The 15,793-nt window shown below is 41.7% G+C and overlaps 1 protein-coding gene across 2 annotated transcripts in view; it reads left to right on the top strand.

Annotated features, from left to right (window-relative positions):
* igf2bp1 (insulin-like growth factor 2 mRNA binding protein 1) overlaps window positions 1-5,953 on the top strand; it is a 154,185-nt gene extending 148,232 nt beyond the window's left edge. The window contains exons 14-15 of one of the 2 annotated variants that reach the window (XM_068013027.1): window positions 2,633-2,746; window positions 5,536-5,953. In XM_068013027.1, coding sequence (XP_067869128.1) covers window positions 2,633-2,746; window positions 5,536-5,631 — 210 coding nt within the window. In that variant the 3' untranslated portion in view covers window positions 5,632-5,953. Of the gene's footprint in view, window positions 1-2,632; window positions 2,747-5,443; window positions 5,491-5,535 lie in introns of those variants that run through there. The other variant, XM_068013028.1, reaches the window with a different exon arrangement.
* The last annotated feature ends 9,840 nt before the right edge of the window (window positions 5,954-15,793 follow it).

Raw genomic sequence — 15,793 nt, 5'->3', positions numbered from 1 at the left:
GACTGAGTGAGACCGGCACAGTTTAAACGTGCAGAGACAGCGGGAAGGAGAGAGACTGAGTGAGACCGGCACAGTTTAAACGTGCAGCGGCAGCGGGAAGGAGAGAGACTGAGTGAGACCGGCACAGTTTAAACGTGCAGAGACAGCGGTAAGGAGCGAGACTGAGTGAGACCGGCACAGTTTAAACGTGCAGAGACAGCGGGAAGGAGAGAGACTGAGTGAGACCGGCACAGTTTAAACGTGCAGAGACAGCGGTAAGGAGCGAGACTGAGTGAGACCGGCACAGTTTAAACGTGCAGAGACAGCGGGAAGGAGAGAGACTGAGTGAGACCGGCACAGTTTAAACGTGCAGAGACAGCGGGAAGGAGCGAGACTGAGTGAGACCGGCACAGTTTAAACGTGCAGAGACAGCGGGAAGGAGAGAGACTGAGTGAGACCGGCACAGTTTAAATGTGCAGAGACAGCGGGAAGGAGCGAGACTGAGTGAGACCGGCACAGTTTAAACGTGCAGAGACAGCGGGAAGGAGAGAGACTGAGTGAGACCGGCACAGTTTAAACGTGCAGAGACAGCGGGAAGGAGAGAGACTGAGTGAGACCGGCACAGTTTAAATGTGCAGAGACAGCGGGAAGGAGAGAGACTGAGTGAGACCGGCACAGTTTAAATGTGCAGAGACAGCGGGAAGGAGCGAGACTGAGTGAGACCGGCACAGTTTAAACGTGCAGAGACAGCGGGAAGGAGAGAGACTGAGTGAGACCGGCACAGTTTAAACGTGCAGCGGCAGCGGGAAGGAGTTTTGAAAAAAAAAGCCAACAGTGACATCACAGGAGAGCTGCAAGATGATTGGTTGGTGAGTCACTGCTGTTAGGGAATAGCTCTAAATAGCTGGGTAAGTATCTCAGGTAAGAAAAGTTTAAAGTTTATTTTAAATATAGTAAGTAGTGTTTTTTTTAGGGAGTTCTATAGTAACGAGGACCAGGGAAGAAGGGCCCTGGAGTAACTGATATTATTGGACATTAAGATCTTCCTGAAGATTTAATTTAATTTAAAGGGTTAAGTCATGGCAGGACAGCTAAAGCCGTGGTGTGCTCCTCGTGCTCCATGTCGGAAGCCAGGAACATTTCCAGTGCCTGGGACCAGCATGTGTGCATGAAATGTATCCAGCTGCAGCTCCTGGAAGCCTGGATTTTGGAGCTGGAGCGGCAGCTGGGGACACTGTGGAGCATCCACAAGGCGGAGAGTATCGTGGATAGCATGTATAGAGAGGTGGTCACACCGCAGACTCAGACCCCACAGGCAGGAAGGGAATGGGTGACCGCCAGGCAGAGCAAGAGGACTAGGCAGGCAGTTCAGGAATCTCCTGTGGCTGTTGCTCTGCAAAACAGGTATACTGCTTTGGATACTATTAGGGGGAATGGCCTCTCAGGCCAGAGCAGCGACAGCCCAATTCGTTGCACCACGGTTGGCTCTGCTGCACAGGGGAGGAATAAAAAGTGTGGGAATGCAATAGTTATAGGGGATTCAATTGTATGGGGAATAGATAGGCGTTTCTATGACCACAAAAGAGACTCCAGGATGGCATGTTGCCTCCCTGGTGCTGGGGTCAAGGATGTCTCAGAGCAGTTACAGGACATTCTGAAGGGGGCGGGTGAACAGCCAGTGGTTGTGGTACACATTGGTACAAACGACATAGGTTAAAAAAAAAGGATGAGGTCCAAGAAGCAGAATATAGGGAGTTAGGAAGTAAGTTGAAAGTAGGACCTCAAAGGTAGTGATCTCAGGATTACTACCAGTGCCACATGCTAGTCAGAGTAGAAATAGCAGGATATATCAGATGAATACGTGGCTGAAGAGATGGTGTGAGGGGGAGGGTTTTAGATTCCTGGGGCATTGGGACCAGTTCTGGGGGAGGTGGGACCAGTACAAACTGGACGGGTTACACCTGGGCAGGACCAGGACTGATGGCCGAGGGGTTGTATTTTCTAGAGTGGTTGGGGAGGGGGATGGGAACCTTTGCAAGGAGTCAGAGGAGGGGGGATCAAAGACAAGAACAAAAGATAGTTAGGGTAATAAGAAAAGTGATAGGCAGAGAAATCAAGGGCCAGAATCAAACAGGGTCGCATTGGGTCCCGGTTAAGCAGTGCCTTGGTTTTAAAATTCTCATCCTTATCTTCAAATCCCTCCATGGCCTCACCCTTCCCAATCTCTTTAATCTCCTCCACCCTACAACCCTCCGAGATCTCTGTGCACATCTAATCTTCAGCACCCCCGATTTTAATTGCTCCACCTGTACCTTTGGCTCGAAGCTCTGAAATTCCCTCCCTAAACCTCTCCACCTCTCTTTCCTCCTTTAAGACGCTCATTAAAACGTACCATTTTGGCCAAGTTTTCAGTCATCTGCTCTAATATCTCCTTATGCGGCTTGGGGTCAAATTTTATTCACAATGCTCCTGTGAAGTGCCTTGAGATGTTTTATTATATTGAAGGTGCTATATAAATACAAGCTGTTGTTAATCAATCCTGTACCTGATCTGGGGGTTCTTTTGTTTATTATATACATTTACATCTGTGCAATAATACTTTGCAAGTCATGCACTGTTCCTAACACACTAGCTTTGTGGTTCCTTGCTATAGGTGAATGAGCTACAGAATCTGTCCAGCGCAGAGGTAGTGGTGCCTCGAGACCAGGTCCCAGATGAGAATGACCAAGTTGTTGTCAAGATCATCGGTCACTTTTATGCAAGCCAGGTAGGCACGCTTTCAACTGCCTCTAATGAGTCAGCTACTTGGCAAATCATTGCTTCTCTGAACTTTTCCACCATTGCTCTTCTATTGTGTCATGACAAAGAGGACAATCAGGTCATGGGCTGTAAAGGATCCAGCCTGATTTTAAATGGACAGAAAGTTGGTTGGGGTCTGCTATCCTCCCCCCTCGATTTTTTGTGCTGTGCCCATGCAACACAATAACCCCACACAATAATAGGAGACTGTTGCCCAGAAAATAATAAGTCAGTGAAATAATAATATAGAATCTGCAAATACTAGGAGCAAGGAACTCAGAGAAATCTTTTAGGGTGTTTTCTCTCAGTCTTATTCTCAGAGCAAGTTCTTAATTAGCCCTCATGCTCATTTTTCTAGTATATCCTCCAGTCAGCACAAAAACTCTAAACTCACAGGAAGGGAAGAGATTGGTCTTGGGAGGTAACACAAAACGGGCAATAGCAAAATGGCAAAGCAGTTTGCACACGATTTCTATTTCCTTAGAAAGGAATTTCTATCCCAACAAATTTAACCTGCTTCATTAATGTAAGTAAAATGGCATTTGTAGGCTTTAAGTGACAGAGAATCATTGAATCTTATAGTTAAGAAGGAAGCGATTCAGCCTGTCATCCCTCTGCCAGCTCTTTGAAAAAGCTATCCAATTTAGTTCCTCAGCACTGTTGGGCTGGAGCACTAATATAAAAGCAAAATACTGCGGGTGCTGGCAATCCGAAATAAAAACAGCAAATGCTGGAAATACTCATCAGGTCTGGCAGCATCTGTGGAGAGAGAAACCGGGTTAACGTTTCAGGTCTGTGACCTGTCATCGGCTGGAGTACTGTTAGACTTAGGATTCTGAAACAAGAGCTTTCATTGTCTTGTGAGCGGTGCGGAACGTAGCAGAATTAATGCTCAGAAAGATAAACACAGGTTCAACCCCCCCACTTCATTCACTTTCAATGATGGTAAGTAAGGAGATGAAGGGTAGAACATGCACAATTTCCCCTCAAGGGAGGACCATCTGGGTGGTGCATCACCTCCTTGGAGGCATAGACCATTGGCAGCTGGTTTGGAGCAAGGCATTCAGCTTGATGCAGTAGGAGTGTCAGAGGGACTGATGATGGAGTATGAAAGAAAAGAAGATACAGTCGCCACTGCTTATAGCAAACGTGTTCATCTGAACCCAATTTGCTCGCTATAAACATTGGCCAGTACAGCATGGCAGTGTTAATAAAATAAAAAATCTTTCTTATTGTAAACATTCAAAAGAAAATTATTTGTGTAGTATTGAATTAAGATTGTTTATGGGACTTAAATTCTAGTACTGTCATAGAATCATTCGGCTCATTGAGTCCATGCCAGCTCTCCACGGAGCTATCTAGTCACTCCCCCGCTCGATCCCCGTAGCCCTGCAAGTTTATTTCCCTCAAGTGGCCATCCAACTTCCTTTTGAAGTCATTGATCGTCTCTGCTTTCACCACCCTTTTGGGCAGCAAGTTTCAAGTCATCACCATCCACTGCGTTAAAAAGTGCTTCCTCATAGTCCCCCTGCATCTCTTGCCCAAAACCTTCAATCTGTGTCCCCTAGTCTTTCTACCCTTAATTAATGGACACAGATTTTCCTTGCCTAACTTATCTAAGCCTGTCATTATCTTGTACACCTCTTGTGAAATCTCCCTCAATCTCCTTTCTCTCTAAGGAGAACAATCCCAGCTTTTCCAGCCTTGTAACTAAAATCCTCCATCCCTGGAACCATTCTGGTAAATCTCCTCTGCACCCTCTCAAGGACCCTCACATCCTTCCTAAGGTGCGGTGACCAGAACTGGACACAGTACTCCAATGGGCGCCTAACCAGAACTTTATAAAGGTTCAGCATGACTTCCCTGCTTTTGTACTCAATGCCTCTGTTTATAAAGTTCAAGATCCCATATGCTTTACTAACCACTCTCTCAATATGTTCTGCTACCTTCAAAGATTGATGCACATGCACCCCCAGGTCCCTCTGTTTCTGCACACTCTTTAAGAACTGTGCCATTAAGTATATACTGCCTCTCCCTATTCCTTCTTGCAAAATGCATCGCCTCACACTTGTCAGTGTTAAATTCCATCTGCCACCTCTCTGCCTATTCTGCTAGCCTATCTATGTCCTGTTGCAGTAGGTCCATATCATCCTCACTGTTTGCCACACCCCCAAGTTTGGTCTGATTGGCAAATTAAAAATTGTTTGGCAAGGTATTTTTTATTGTTATTTCTTAATCCGCTTTGGACATGCCGATGACTGTAAGAAAGTTGGTTGGTATTTGCGACAACCGCTGTATGATGTTTCTGTAGTTGATGCAGTGACTTCACTTCATCTAAACCTAATTTTATTTTTGCTTAAATATATTTACAGAGAGATCCCAGCATTTATATAGTGAGTAAATTCAGTAATTTCTGCCTTAAATAAATACAACACTTAAAACAGGCAACTTTGCAATTGGACTATGCAAATGAATAATGGTGATCACTTTTTGGTCAATCTAACCGACTGCCTGTTTTAAGTGTCGCCAATTTAAGTGGTAGGGACTGTATTTGTATCCAAATTTCAGGAATCAATATCATGAATTGATTAATGTATTAAGTGGGCTGTGAGATTTAAAGTTGTACATTTAACAGGATTGCATTGTTCTTTAACACTCTCCCTAGCATTGAAATCCTGACAGATTAAGAGGTTGCGTTTGCTAATTGCCACAATTTGTGTCTGAAGTACGAAGACGATCTGTCTCTTTGCCTCACAGCTCGCACAGAGAAAGATCAGGGAAATATTGGCTCAAGTCAAACATCAGCAACAGCAGAAGGTACAAAGCAGCCAGTCTCAGCCGCGGAGGAAGTGAAAACACCAAAATGCCCCAGACACGTCCCAACAATGAAGACAGATGCCAGGCCAAAGAGTGGCTGTGTTCAGATCAACCTTTTGTTCATCTTTAAAACTGTGGAAGGCTAAGTAAACATTGTGGATAAAAATTATATGAACGGGAGCAATTTGGTGTAATTTAAAACTTTTTCTACTTGAACTACGTAAAAGGAAATGTAGAACCTCAGTTCCTTGTGGGACCAGGCCATACTTGCTCACTAGATGTTGGCGATGTGTCTGTCAACTAGGAGATTGGAGGAGCTGTCACTTGTATTGGTCCAGAGCCCCTTCCCACATAGATCTATGCTGGCAATCCTGTTGTGGGATGATTCCTACCGTTTTGGGTTTATAACATTTCTATTGTCAATTTACCATTGTTTGTTATTAATAGTAGAATTACTACATTAGCAACTTCTGCTATTAACGACTCCTTTGAGAAGGATCCTCCTTTTAATTCAATCCCTCAAACATCTAGTTGCTGCCCCTCCTAAAACCCACCACCGTTGTCCTCTCACTCTTCTGATAGTAGGCTTCAGGGAAAAGTGTAAAACTGGCCACATTAAGGACGACGTGACAAGGTGAATATGGTTGGGTTTGGAGACCACGGACAATGACAAATTTGGATTCCAACAGAAATATTCTATTACTCAAGAACATTCAAAAGACAGGACTGATTATTGGATGTGGGAAGACAGGAGAGAAAAACACGCTATCCAGTGACAAATTGGCTAAACAGGCAAACTACCTCATAGCCAAAAGTGGACTTGTGATGACCATCATATTTTTCTGGTTGGATATAATTGTAGACTTCTAGGTTTGAGGTTTGTCACTGAATGCAAGTCAGTTTTTTCTCTACTGTACTAAGTAATTGAAGCAAATCTAATGAATCTCCACAACCTTCAAATCAAAAGAGCCCCAAATCATCTATTCATTTTCTGCTAAACAGAAAGATCTAAAATACAAAGTGATGGATAATATAACATTCATAAAAAATAGAAATTTTAGGCCACATGACTTAGTGTAGGGATATTGTAGCCTTTTCCACGTCATGTAATGTTATGATGTGGTTTGTAGGCACTGAGAGACCCACAAGTAAAAATGTCGTCCTACTTTGGGTTTATGGACCTTTGGAGCAGGTTAGAAATATTCTCACAATAGATGTAAAGTTTCCATTAAGGTCAAATCTTTATTGTTTGACATGTAATACACTGGGGAAAGAGCAGCTGAATGCAGAATAAGTGGCACGGGCATTGAAAGGTATATGTTACGTACAGAACAATGTGCAAATATTTTTCATAGGGGCAACCAGCTGCTATGAGCCAAGGAATCCTAGCACTGCACATTGGTATTTTGGTTTTAATTTGATCCCGATTGTAGACGGCTAGACTTATGCAAGTGTCTGTCAAGTTAGCGTCTGTGCTTGAGTTCCAGGGATGCTAGGTGGGTTGAGGGGGGTGGGGAAACAGGTGGATAGTTTGAGAGCAACAGATCAGCCAGTGTATACTACTACCTACATCCTATGAATGAAGAATTAAGGCCCTGCTATATTTCAGTTGAAGTAGATTTGAGCTTTCATTGAGTATAACTGTGGGGTCTTGTTCACAAGAAAACCCAATAATGTCTTTAGAGTCCTACCCTTGTTTTATCCCCATTGTAAATGTTTAACCTTAATGGTATCTTCTGAAAAATGTTGGGAAATGGTTTAAGATGCAACATTTACAAATACTTTCTGGGGACAACTATTGTTCAACAATCTCTGAAAGGGGTTTTGAGACCAGGTACAGAGCACCAAAAGTTACATTGCATCCTTCCTCCTTCTCCTCTTCCACCATCCTACTGATTGGATGCCATAAACTAGTTGAGCTTTGCTCACTGGCTGAGTACATTGTGGGATCAGACAGGAGCAGTGGAATCTGATTGGGACGCAGAGAATGAGCAACCTTCATTTGAGCTAAACTGATTCTTGATTTGTCTAATTTTATTAGTTTATAACTAAGCCTTCCACAGTGTTAAAACTCTAGAAAATTGTGTATCCTTGCCAAATATTAAATGAACTGTGATGATTGATAAGGTAATGCCAACCATGTGTGGTATTAACTTAAAATTTATTCTGCTTTCTTGAACCAAGAACTTATGAACAATTTCCTTCCGAGTGGCCAAGATTTCACTTGGTGTTATCCATATAACAATCGTGCCACCATGTTGTGCCAGAGAGAGTTATATGTGAAACCTCGCATGGTGAACACAAATCAGTTTTGATCTCATCTCGTGTTTTTTTTTCCAATCCTGCTACTTGTAGTAAAGGAAAGAAAGTAGAATGAAAATAAGAGTCCCACATGTGAGGAGCATGATATTCATTGAAAGAGATTAAAATAAGTGAATAGTTGAAAGAGGGAAAGATAAAACAACTTTGACATCTGGTCCAGTCACTTTTCCAGGAAAGATTCTTTTTTTTTTAATTAATTGAGTTATGAAAAATAAAATTGAGAGAGAGAGAAAGAGAAAACATAACACTGCTAAGGAACACCGAAGGAAGTATATTCACCAGTGATGGCCCAAGGCATCACTGTGCGCTTTTACTAGACTACCTCAGGCGTTTAGTACCTCAACATTTGTTCCTTTGTTGCTTGCTGGTATTTTATATACTTATAAAGCTGATAGTCTTGAATATTTTATTTTTTTAATAAAAGAAAGTAAAATTTGCTGAGTTACGTACAACAGCCAGGAAATGTGTGGTGTGGGCTGTTAGTTTTGCCCCTGCTTCTAGTCGGTGGAAGTGTTTAAATATTTAAAAAAATTACAGCAACTGCCTCAGACCTGAGGTGCAGAGGTGCCACACTGGGAACAATTTGCATTTTTACATATTTTGAAAGAAGTTGTGATGATGCAGTTAAATGCCACGTTTTCTATTTTTAGACATTGAAAATCACAGCTATTGATTTTTCAGTTAGCGCTGTGTAAAAGGCTTGGATTTCCTATACTAACCCAGATTTGTTCGGCTTTGTCACTTTTGTTAGCTATTTTTAATATAAATAATTAATAGGCCTATAATATGTTAAAAACTTGAACCCTGTATGCAACTTTTTTCATTATTACTTCCTGTGTCCATGTCTCTCAAGGAAGCATGCCATGTAAACTATGTCATGCTGAAATTACATCCTCCTGCCAGTGGACAGAATGTATGACTTTAAAATTGGGACTCAATTGCATTTGTGTGCCCTGGACTAGTAATCCCCCTGACCTGTGTTTCAGTCCCCCTTACATCATTCTTAACCCCAGCCCTCTAACCCTAACTTCACCCTTGTGAATGGTTGGGACTCCTTTTGTGCAAAACTAGCACCTCAACATGACAGAATATCTGAGAGGGACTCACACAATCTTTAGTTATGTATTTACCTTTCACTTCCTGCTTCCCTGCCCCAGATTTCATTATTCTTCTCAATGTGCTAATTTCTAACACAAAAGTTTCAAAGCTTGTTCACTGTTTGAAGCTCAGCAGACTATACTTTGAGCTTCTGGTTAAGAGATTATTCTTTAAAAAAAAATCTTAGTACTTCTTGGAAATTACCTCTTCCCTTCTAATTTTCCAATCACTTTTCCACAATTGTGAAAACCCAAAAGAAAGAATTTGACAGAAAGGTGCCAAATAATAAAGCTTCTCTTCAAAACCCTTCCAAAACTGAGATGGACAATTCTGTACCAACTGGGAAAGGGTAATTTGGGCAACAGGTGGTAATAGTTGTGTTAGAGAGTGAAAGCCACATAGAATGGTTACAGCGCAGAAGGAGGCCATTCGGCCCACCATATCCATGTCAGCTCTCTGCAAGAGCAACTCAGTTTGTCCCACTCCCCACCCTTTTCCCGTAGCCCTGCAGATTTTTTCTCTTCAGATAATTATCCAATTCCTTTTAGAAATCCACAATTTGAATCTGCCTCTACTACAGTCTCCAGCAGGGCATTCCAGATCCTAACCTAACCACATGCCAGATCCTAACCTAACCACATGCTAGGTAAAAAAATGTTTTTCCATTGGTTCTTTTGCCAATCACCATAAATGACCAGCCAGTAAGGATTGCACAGCTTTCTGTGTCAGTATTACCATCCACACTTTCAAGAGAAATATTAATTTGAGATGTGCAGGCTGCAGAATATTAAGATCTCATTATGCAGCTTTTGGTGAGGGAGAAGAGTTAAAGAGGGAAATCCACTTTCACTCGAAGGCACTTGGGGGTGGATAATAAATTCTGGCCTTGCCAGCAATACCCGCAGCCAATGAACAAATTAAAAAAAAACACTGGGTCACAATCATGGGGAGGATAACTGTAACCCTAATGCCTCCTCCCACTTGGTTTTATTAGCATGGATTGTCTCCCCCACCCATCCCAGATGCAAATCCTAAACTCAACCCTGATGTCCACACTCCCCCTGTGAATTTGTGGTTGCCTGTGCAAAAAGACAAAGAATGACACACATACACACACACACACGCAATCTGCACTGTCTTTAAAGTACAACTGTTTTTATTTTACTTCTTTGCATGATCAGTCTGGGGAAAATCCAAGTTTTTTGCACATGCTATCTGCTTTTAATAAATACTTCATATGGGAACAAAGACTAGATTCTGAAAGTGGCTACATTTGTGCAAAGCCCATTCAATTATTGCTGTATTTTTTCAGGTTAAGGCATTGGCCTCTATACATCCCTACCTTTTATTTGCTTAAATTGTGAAACAGCCTATTCAGACTTCGGCCAATTTTTAATTTTTTTTTGATCCTACAGCAAGCATCATCTCACCGACACCTGTTTGAGCCTTTTTATATCTTGAAGTTACAGTGTTGGTAATCGACATTTCAGTGGATTGCTTATCACTATTGATAGTCCTGCCATAGACACAAGTTTGCCTGGATACTTTTGTCCAATTGCCTCTTACCTCCATGGTCTGTGTTATCCAATTTGCTCTTATATTTTAGGAAATATTTGCTCGGGATTATTTACATTTGAAGAGCCATAATATTAGGAAGCTTTTATGGAGTTCAGGGAATTAATGATTTTAGGGGTCTGTAAAATGCCAGTTAAAAATGTTCCAGTGGGTCCATTTGCTTTAGGGGAGGGTACATGTTACAAAGCTCTAATCCTCAAATACAGACAGAAAATTCTAGAAATACAAAGCAGAACGTCAGCATCTAACAAGAAAAAAGACAGTTTAATGTTTTGCATACAGGCTAATTCATCTGGGAAGGAATTCATAAAGGACAAGGACTTCTGTCTTAGGGGCCTTGCCTATTTTCCCCTTTCCAATTCTGACGAAGGATCTTTGTTGAAGTTATTCATCTGTCTGTTGCCTTTCTGAAAATGATGTGTTGCCAACATTTTCTGCTTCACATTTCAAATTTGCAGCCTTTATATTCTTTTTCCTATTGTAGTTTGAGCCTCTGTGACAGTAAAACACAGTGGAGGAACCAGATTCACCTCTGTCTTAGAATGAAGTTACTCTGGAATCAGTGTCTTGCAGTAGAGTTTGGTGCTAAAGTATTTACCTGTGAATGCCCCACACATTGATTAGAACTTAGACCCTGATTGGTTAATATGAGATTAGCTATTGGATTGGTGCTTGTGTACCTCAAAGTGCAAGTCCACCTGAGAGTCTTAGAATCCAAACAGAGGTCTGATTTTTTTTGTTCCAGATTTCATATTGTGAACCATTACAGTTCTGTGCTGGAGCAAATGAGCTTGCATTGTAGTTCAAACTTGCAGTATGGCTCCATAGTGTGAAACTGAACCATTCAGACAGCTAAACTGGCTGTGACCTGCTTTGGCTTAAAACCTGTCCTTTTCCCTCATCCAAACTGCGGTCAGTGGATTAGAGTATTGGATAGCCCACAGCCTCTGAGTCAACATTGTTAGTTCAGAAGACATCACTTTAGGTTATTCGCAATAACTTAAGCTTTTGTTTTGGTCTACCTGTGCAGTAATTGCTCCAGAAGAGATCCACTGCTCCACCCCATCCAATAAATCTTTCCCATAACACAAACTTCTCCTCATTTTCTAACTCATGAAAGCACTAGGTGGACAGTCTCATCTCATGAAGGCAAAGATTTCTCACTTCATTTAGCACCAGGACACATTTTAAAAAAAAATTTCACAACAACTAAACCAGTGGCAGGCTCTTTGGGTTAGTAAGATGCAACCAAAATTACATGGCTAGGGGTGCAGAGCGGGATAGAAATTAAAAATATATTGTTTAAAATAAAGTGTTATTTGAACGGCACGATTATTGTCATCACTCGAGTATTTTAAACAGGAAGGCAACTAGATCACACTAGACAGGACAGTTTCTATGGCAGGACAGTGTTAACTGAGATTTTTAATACTTCAATTTGAACTTAAAGAAAAGGAAAAGTTTACATGGAGCAGTTTTTTTTTTAAAGTCACAGGCAGGCTGTTTGGAGGGCAGTTAGAATTCAACTATCCAACTTGAGGCCTGGCCTTTGAGTGGGCACTGGAGTTTAACTCATAATTGTAAAGATTCATAATTGTCCAAACAATTGGGCCATTTTAAAACAAGAATACATATCAACCAAGATTTGTTAGCTTGTTTTGTTTAAAAGGCAATGTCCAAATTACCTGGTTAATGAGGGTTGAATTGTAACTTTTAAGACCCAATTGTCCTACAGGCTGGTGATGCAGGTTCTGAGAAGCTCTTAGCCTGACATGTGAATGATTGGCAGCTCCTCTACGAGAATTAAACATTGAGCATTGTTAGACAAAGGTCTACCTTAGGCCTCTCAATGGTCCTCTTCATCTAAGTTTTTGTTTGAAGGACATTATCTAAGCTGCTTCTATGCACGAAAGCATCTTGTTATGATTCTATCTGCTGCTCATGAGACAAGGTTGAAGCAGGTTGCTATGTGGGGAGACAGATTCTGATAGGGTTATTAGACACACTAATTGAATATCGGATCGACTCCGGTTACATGGGAGACTCCTTGGCTCCAGGCAACTAAATTATCTTTGGTCACCCCCTCCCAATTTTCCCATCTTCCCTCTTGAAGATGGCAACTCATGTTAGGGTACAGTTCCACAGGTTCTGGAAGCCGCGAGCTCAGCTGGCCAATACCGTTGAAGTTGAAGGCTATTTGACTGGAAGGCATCACAACCAAACCCGATGCTCCCTGTTGCTCAATACCCGCTCCCATATTTTCCAGCAAACGCTGCCAAGTATCTGGGATGGATCACAGGCTGACTTTTCACAGCCGATCACAGGGGGCGTAACCAATTCTAAAGGTTTCCCCACCCTCAGCTGTTACTGGTTAACTCTGCACAGAGCAGGAATCCAATCTGCTGCCTTGCTAACCAGTGTGATTCAATATCACATCCTGGAAAATGTATCCCAAGGAGCCTCTTTAAACTGACCCTTCAGCACAATGAAGCCACTTCTGTTGAAGTGAAAGTAGGAACACACCAGTTCTCACAAAGTAAATAAGTATTCCACCTCCCCCCACCCCAAAAAGATAATTGGACATTGCCTTTTGCTGTTTACTCTATTTTTTAAACCGTGCTGAGGTGCTTGGAATAAATTCATGTATATCCAGGACAGTAACTACCTCAAAAGGTTTTTCATGTGAAAAAAATGCTGAATTATGAGTTGCTCTCTCATTACCCCTGCTCCGATGCGAAACTCCTTCTTAACTTTGCTAACCTTGGATTTGTGTGTACTGTGCATGCAGGCCTGTTTCAACAATACCTGCAATGCATTCAAATTGCGGGGAGGGAGGGGGTTGGGTGGGGGGAGCGGGGAGGGGGTAAGACCTGTATAACCGTTTAATTTTTTTTCATCTACCTCTTAGCAATTAGGACGAAATAAAATGGTAGTGGCATCTCCACATTCTGTAGTTTTAGGCTAAAATTCTTTTTTTTTTTTCCTCCCAAAGATTTTTACTATAGGAATTGTTGAGTGAATTGGTGGTTTTTTCATTTCATTTTTCTTTACCCTTACGCTTGTTCTTGACTAGATACAAATTAAAAAAAAATTCAGGAAACAAACAGACTGTACAGTTTTTTTTCCCCAAACAATCTCACTGGGGAAGCTATCACCTGCAGGCATGGCCCTGTAGAATTCCCAGTGGTTACAGTCCAGTCTCAACAACAACTTGCATTTATATAGCACGTTTACAGTAAAAAAAAAAATCCCAAGGTGGTTCACATTGCTGTAGAGACATGGGAATGGGAAGACAGGTTAAAAGTGTGAATATCAGAGGATACTGTTTTGTAAGTGGGCGAGTAGTTTTATCCCATGCGTGATGATGTTAAAGCAGGCTCCATCGTGGGGTTGTACTTGCCACCCTTCTGTGCAGTGTTGTGCTTGGATGGTACCTGCGCTGCTTTGTGTCAAACATTTTAAAAATAATCTAGTGGGAGTTTTGTTTGGCAGTTTTTATGTTGCTTGCAGAGCTTACTTGGGTACGAATTGCTATGGTAACAGCTGCCACTTGCCGCCAGCAGTTTGCAAGTTTAAATAAGGCATCACCAAAATATAACCCGGAATGGACCCTCTCCCTGCAGAATCTATCACAGAGCAAAGTCACGCCCCTTCCAGAGAATCTATCCCAGTGCAGGGTCTCATTCCCCAATTCTCTTGACCAAGCTAAATTCTATGTCCTACTCCTGGAGCTAACCAGGAGATTTTTACCCTTAAACAAAATTACTGATGGCTTTGCTATGAGGGTGGGTTGGGGGCAGATTTATTTTGTGACATTGGAATATCAGAAAGTGTTTCCATTCAGGGTTGTTATCTTACAGCTGAGGAACCAGTTCTGTTCCCCCATGTCTGATGACCCCCCAAAACGGTCATTGGCTTCATGCATTAGATTCAGAAAAGCTAAAATTAAAAATACACTAGTGTTCCACCCCCAAGCAAATGTCTTGTCTTTTTGGGATTGGGGAATTTTTAAAAATCCTTTTCTTCTACTTTAGCCTCTAGATGAGGGTGGGTCGAGAGTACATATTCTGCAGGATCATGCAGTTATCTGATATTGTTAGAATAACACTTTACAATTGGTAAATATATATCACATGCCTTTCCATGTGCCAGTCAGTGGGCAGTTTGTTCACAGGCGTGCACCCATGTGCACATCAATAACAAGAGATTGTTTAACCTTCAGCTTTTCCCTAATTTTGAATTGAGTAATTGTGTTCACGCAGTGGTGGGACTGAGCACGCAGCCTTGGTTAAAAAAAAATTCTGAGCCCCGCACGTCTGTGACATGGAATAATGAACCATTGTCACTGGACTTTAGTCACAGATATACTTTTACTTGGTGGCAACCACAATATTGCAGGATGAGAATAGTCCCATAAATCTCTTTTGGAAGAAACTCTGATGATTTTTTTTTGTGTTTGAAAGTGAATTGGATAGAAGTTAACATTTCAAATGTTAAAGACTGAAAATATGTCCCAGATAGCCCCGTGTATAATAAGCCATCTAGAAACAGAATTCTCCTTTGCATTCAGAGAGGTTTTATACTGTGCAGGTCAGGTTTGTAAAATGAAGCAGGGACAGAAATGACTTGTACCCCATTGTATCTTGTGATGTAAAGTTCTACTGCAAAATACTTTGAACATAAATAGTGGGAAAAAAGGGAGGGATTAAAAGGCATTCCCCATCTCTGGCTAGCCATACAACTTTTATGCATCAGTTTGACCTTTGGGATTTTCCCAGCCCTGCAGAATGTACTGCCCTACGTGCAGTATTGGGAATGTCCTATGTCTTGAATGAGAGCCTTCCTGACTCTGAATGCCTGCAGGCAGTCGCCTCTTTCACCCACCTCATATGACTAACTTGCTTTCCAAATATTGACCAGGGATTGTAATTTCATCTTGGAAATTTAGTTTCCACTGTAAATATTGGAACTAAATCAACAGTCTCCTTGCTAAAAGTCTCAAATGATGCACACTCATCAATGGGGTTGTTGACATTTATTAAACAGCATGGAAATACTTATTTGTTCCTGTAAACTTAAAATTAAAGGCAGGAAGGGAGTCAGACTTTTAAATTTCATTGACAGTTTTTGATTTCCAGAATTGCCCCTCTCATTTACCAAGTTGATCCACTTTAAAAATGTAGCTTTCAGCAGGGGTCAGACC

This window comes from Heterodontus francisci, chromosome 33 (assembly GCF_036365525.1).
Source record: "Heterodontus francisci isolate sHetFra1 chromosome 33, sHetFra1.hap1, whole genome shotgun sequence".
In the NCBI taxonomy this organism is placed as follows: domain Eukaryota; kingdom Metazoa; phylum Chordata; class Chondrichthyes; order Heterodontiformes; family Heterodontidae; genus Heterodontus; species Heterodontus francisci.
This window is presented reverse-complemented; position numbering and strand designations above follow the sequence as displayed.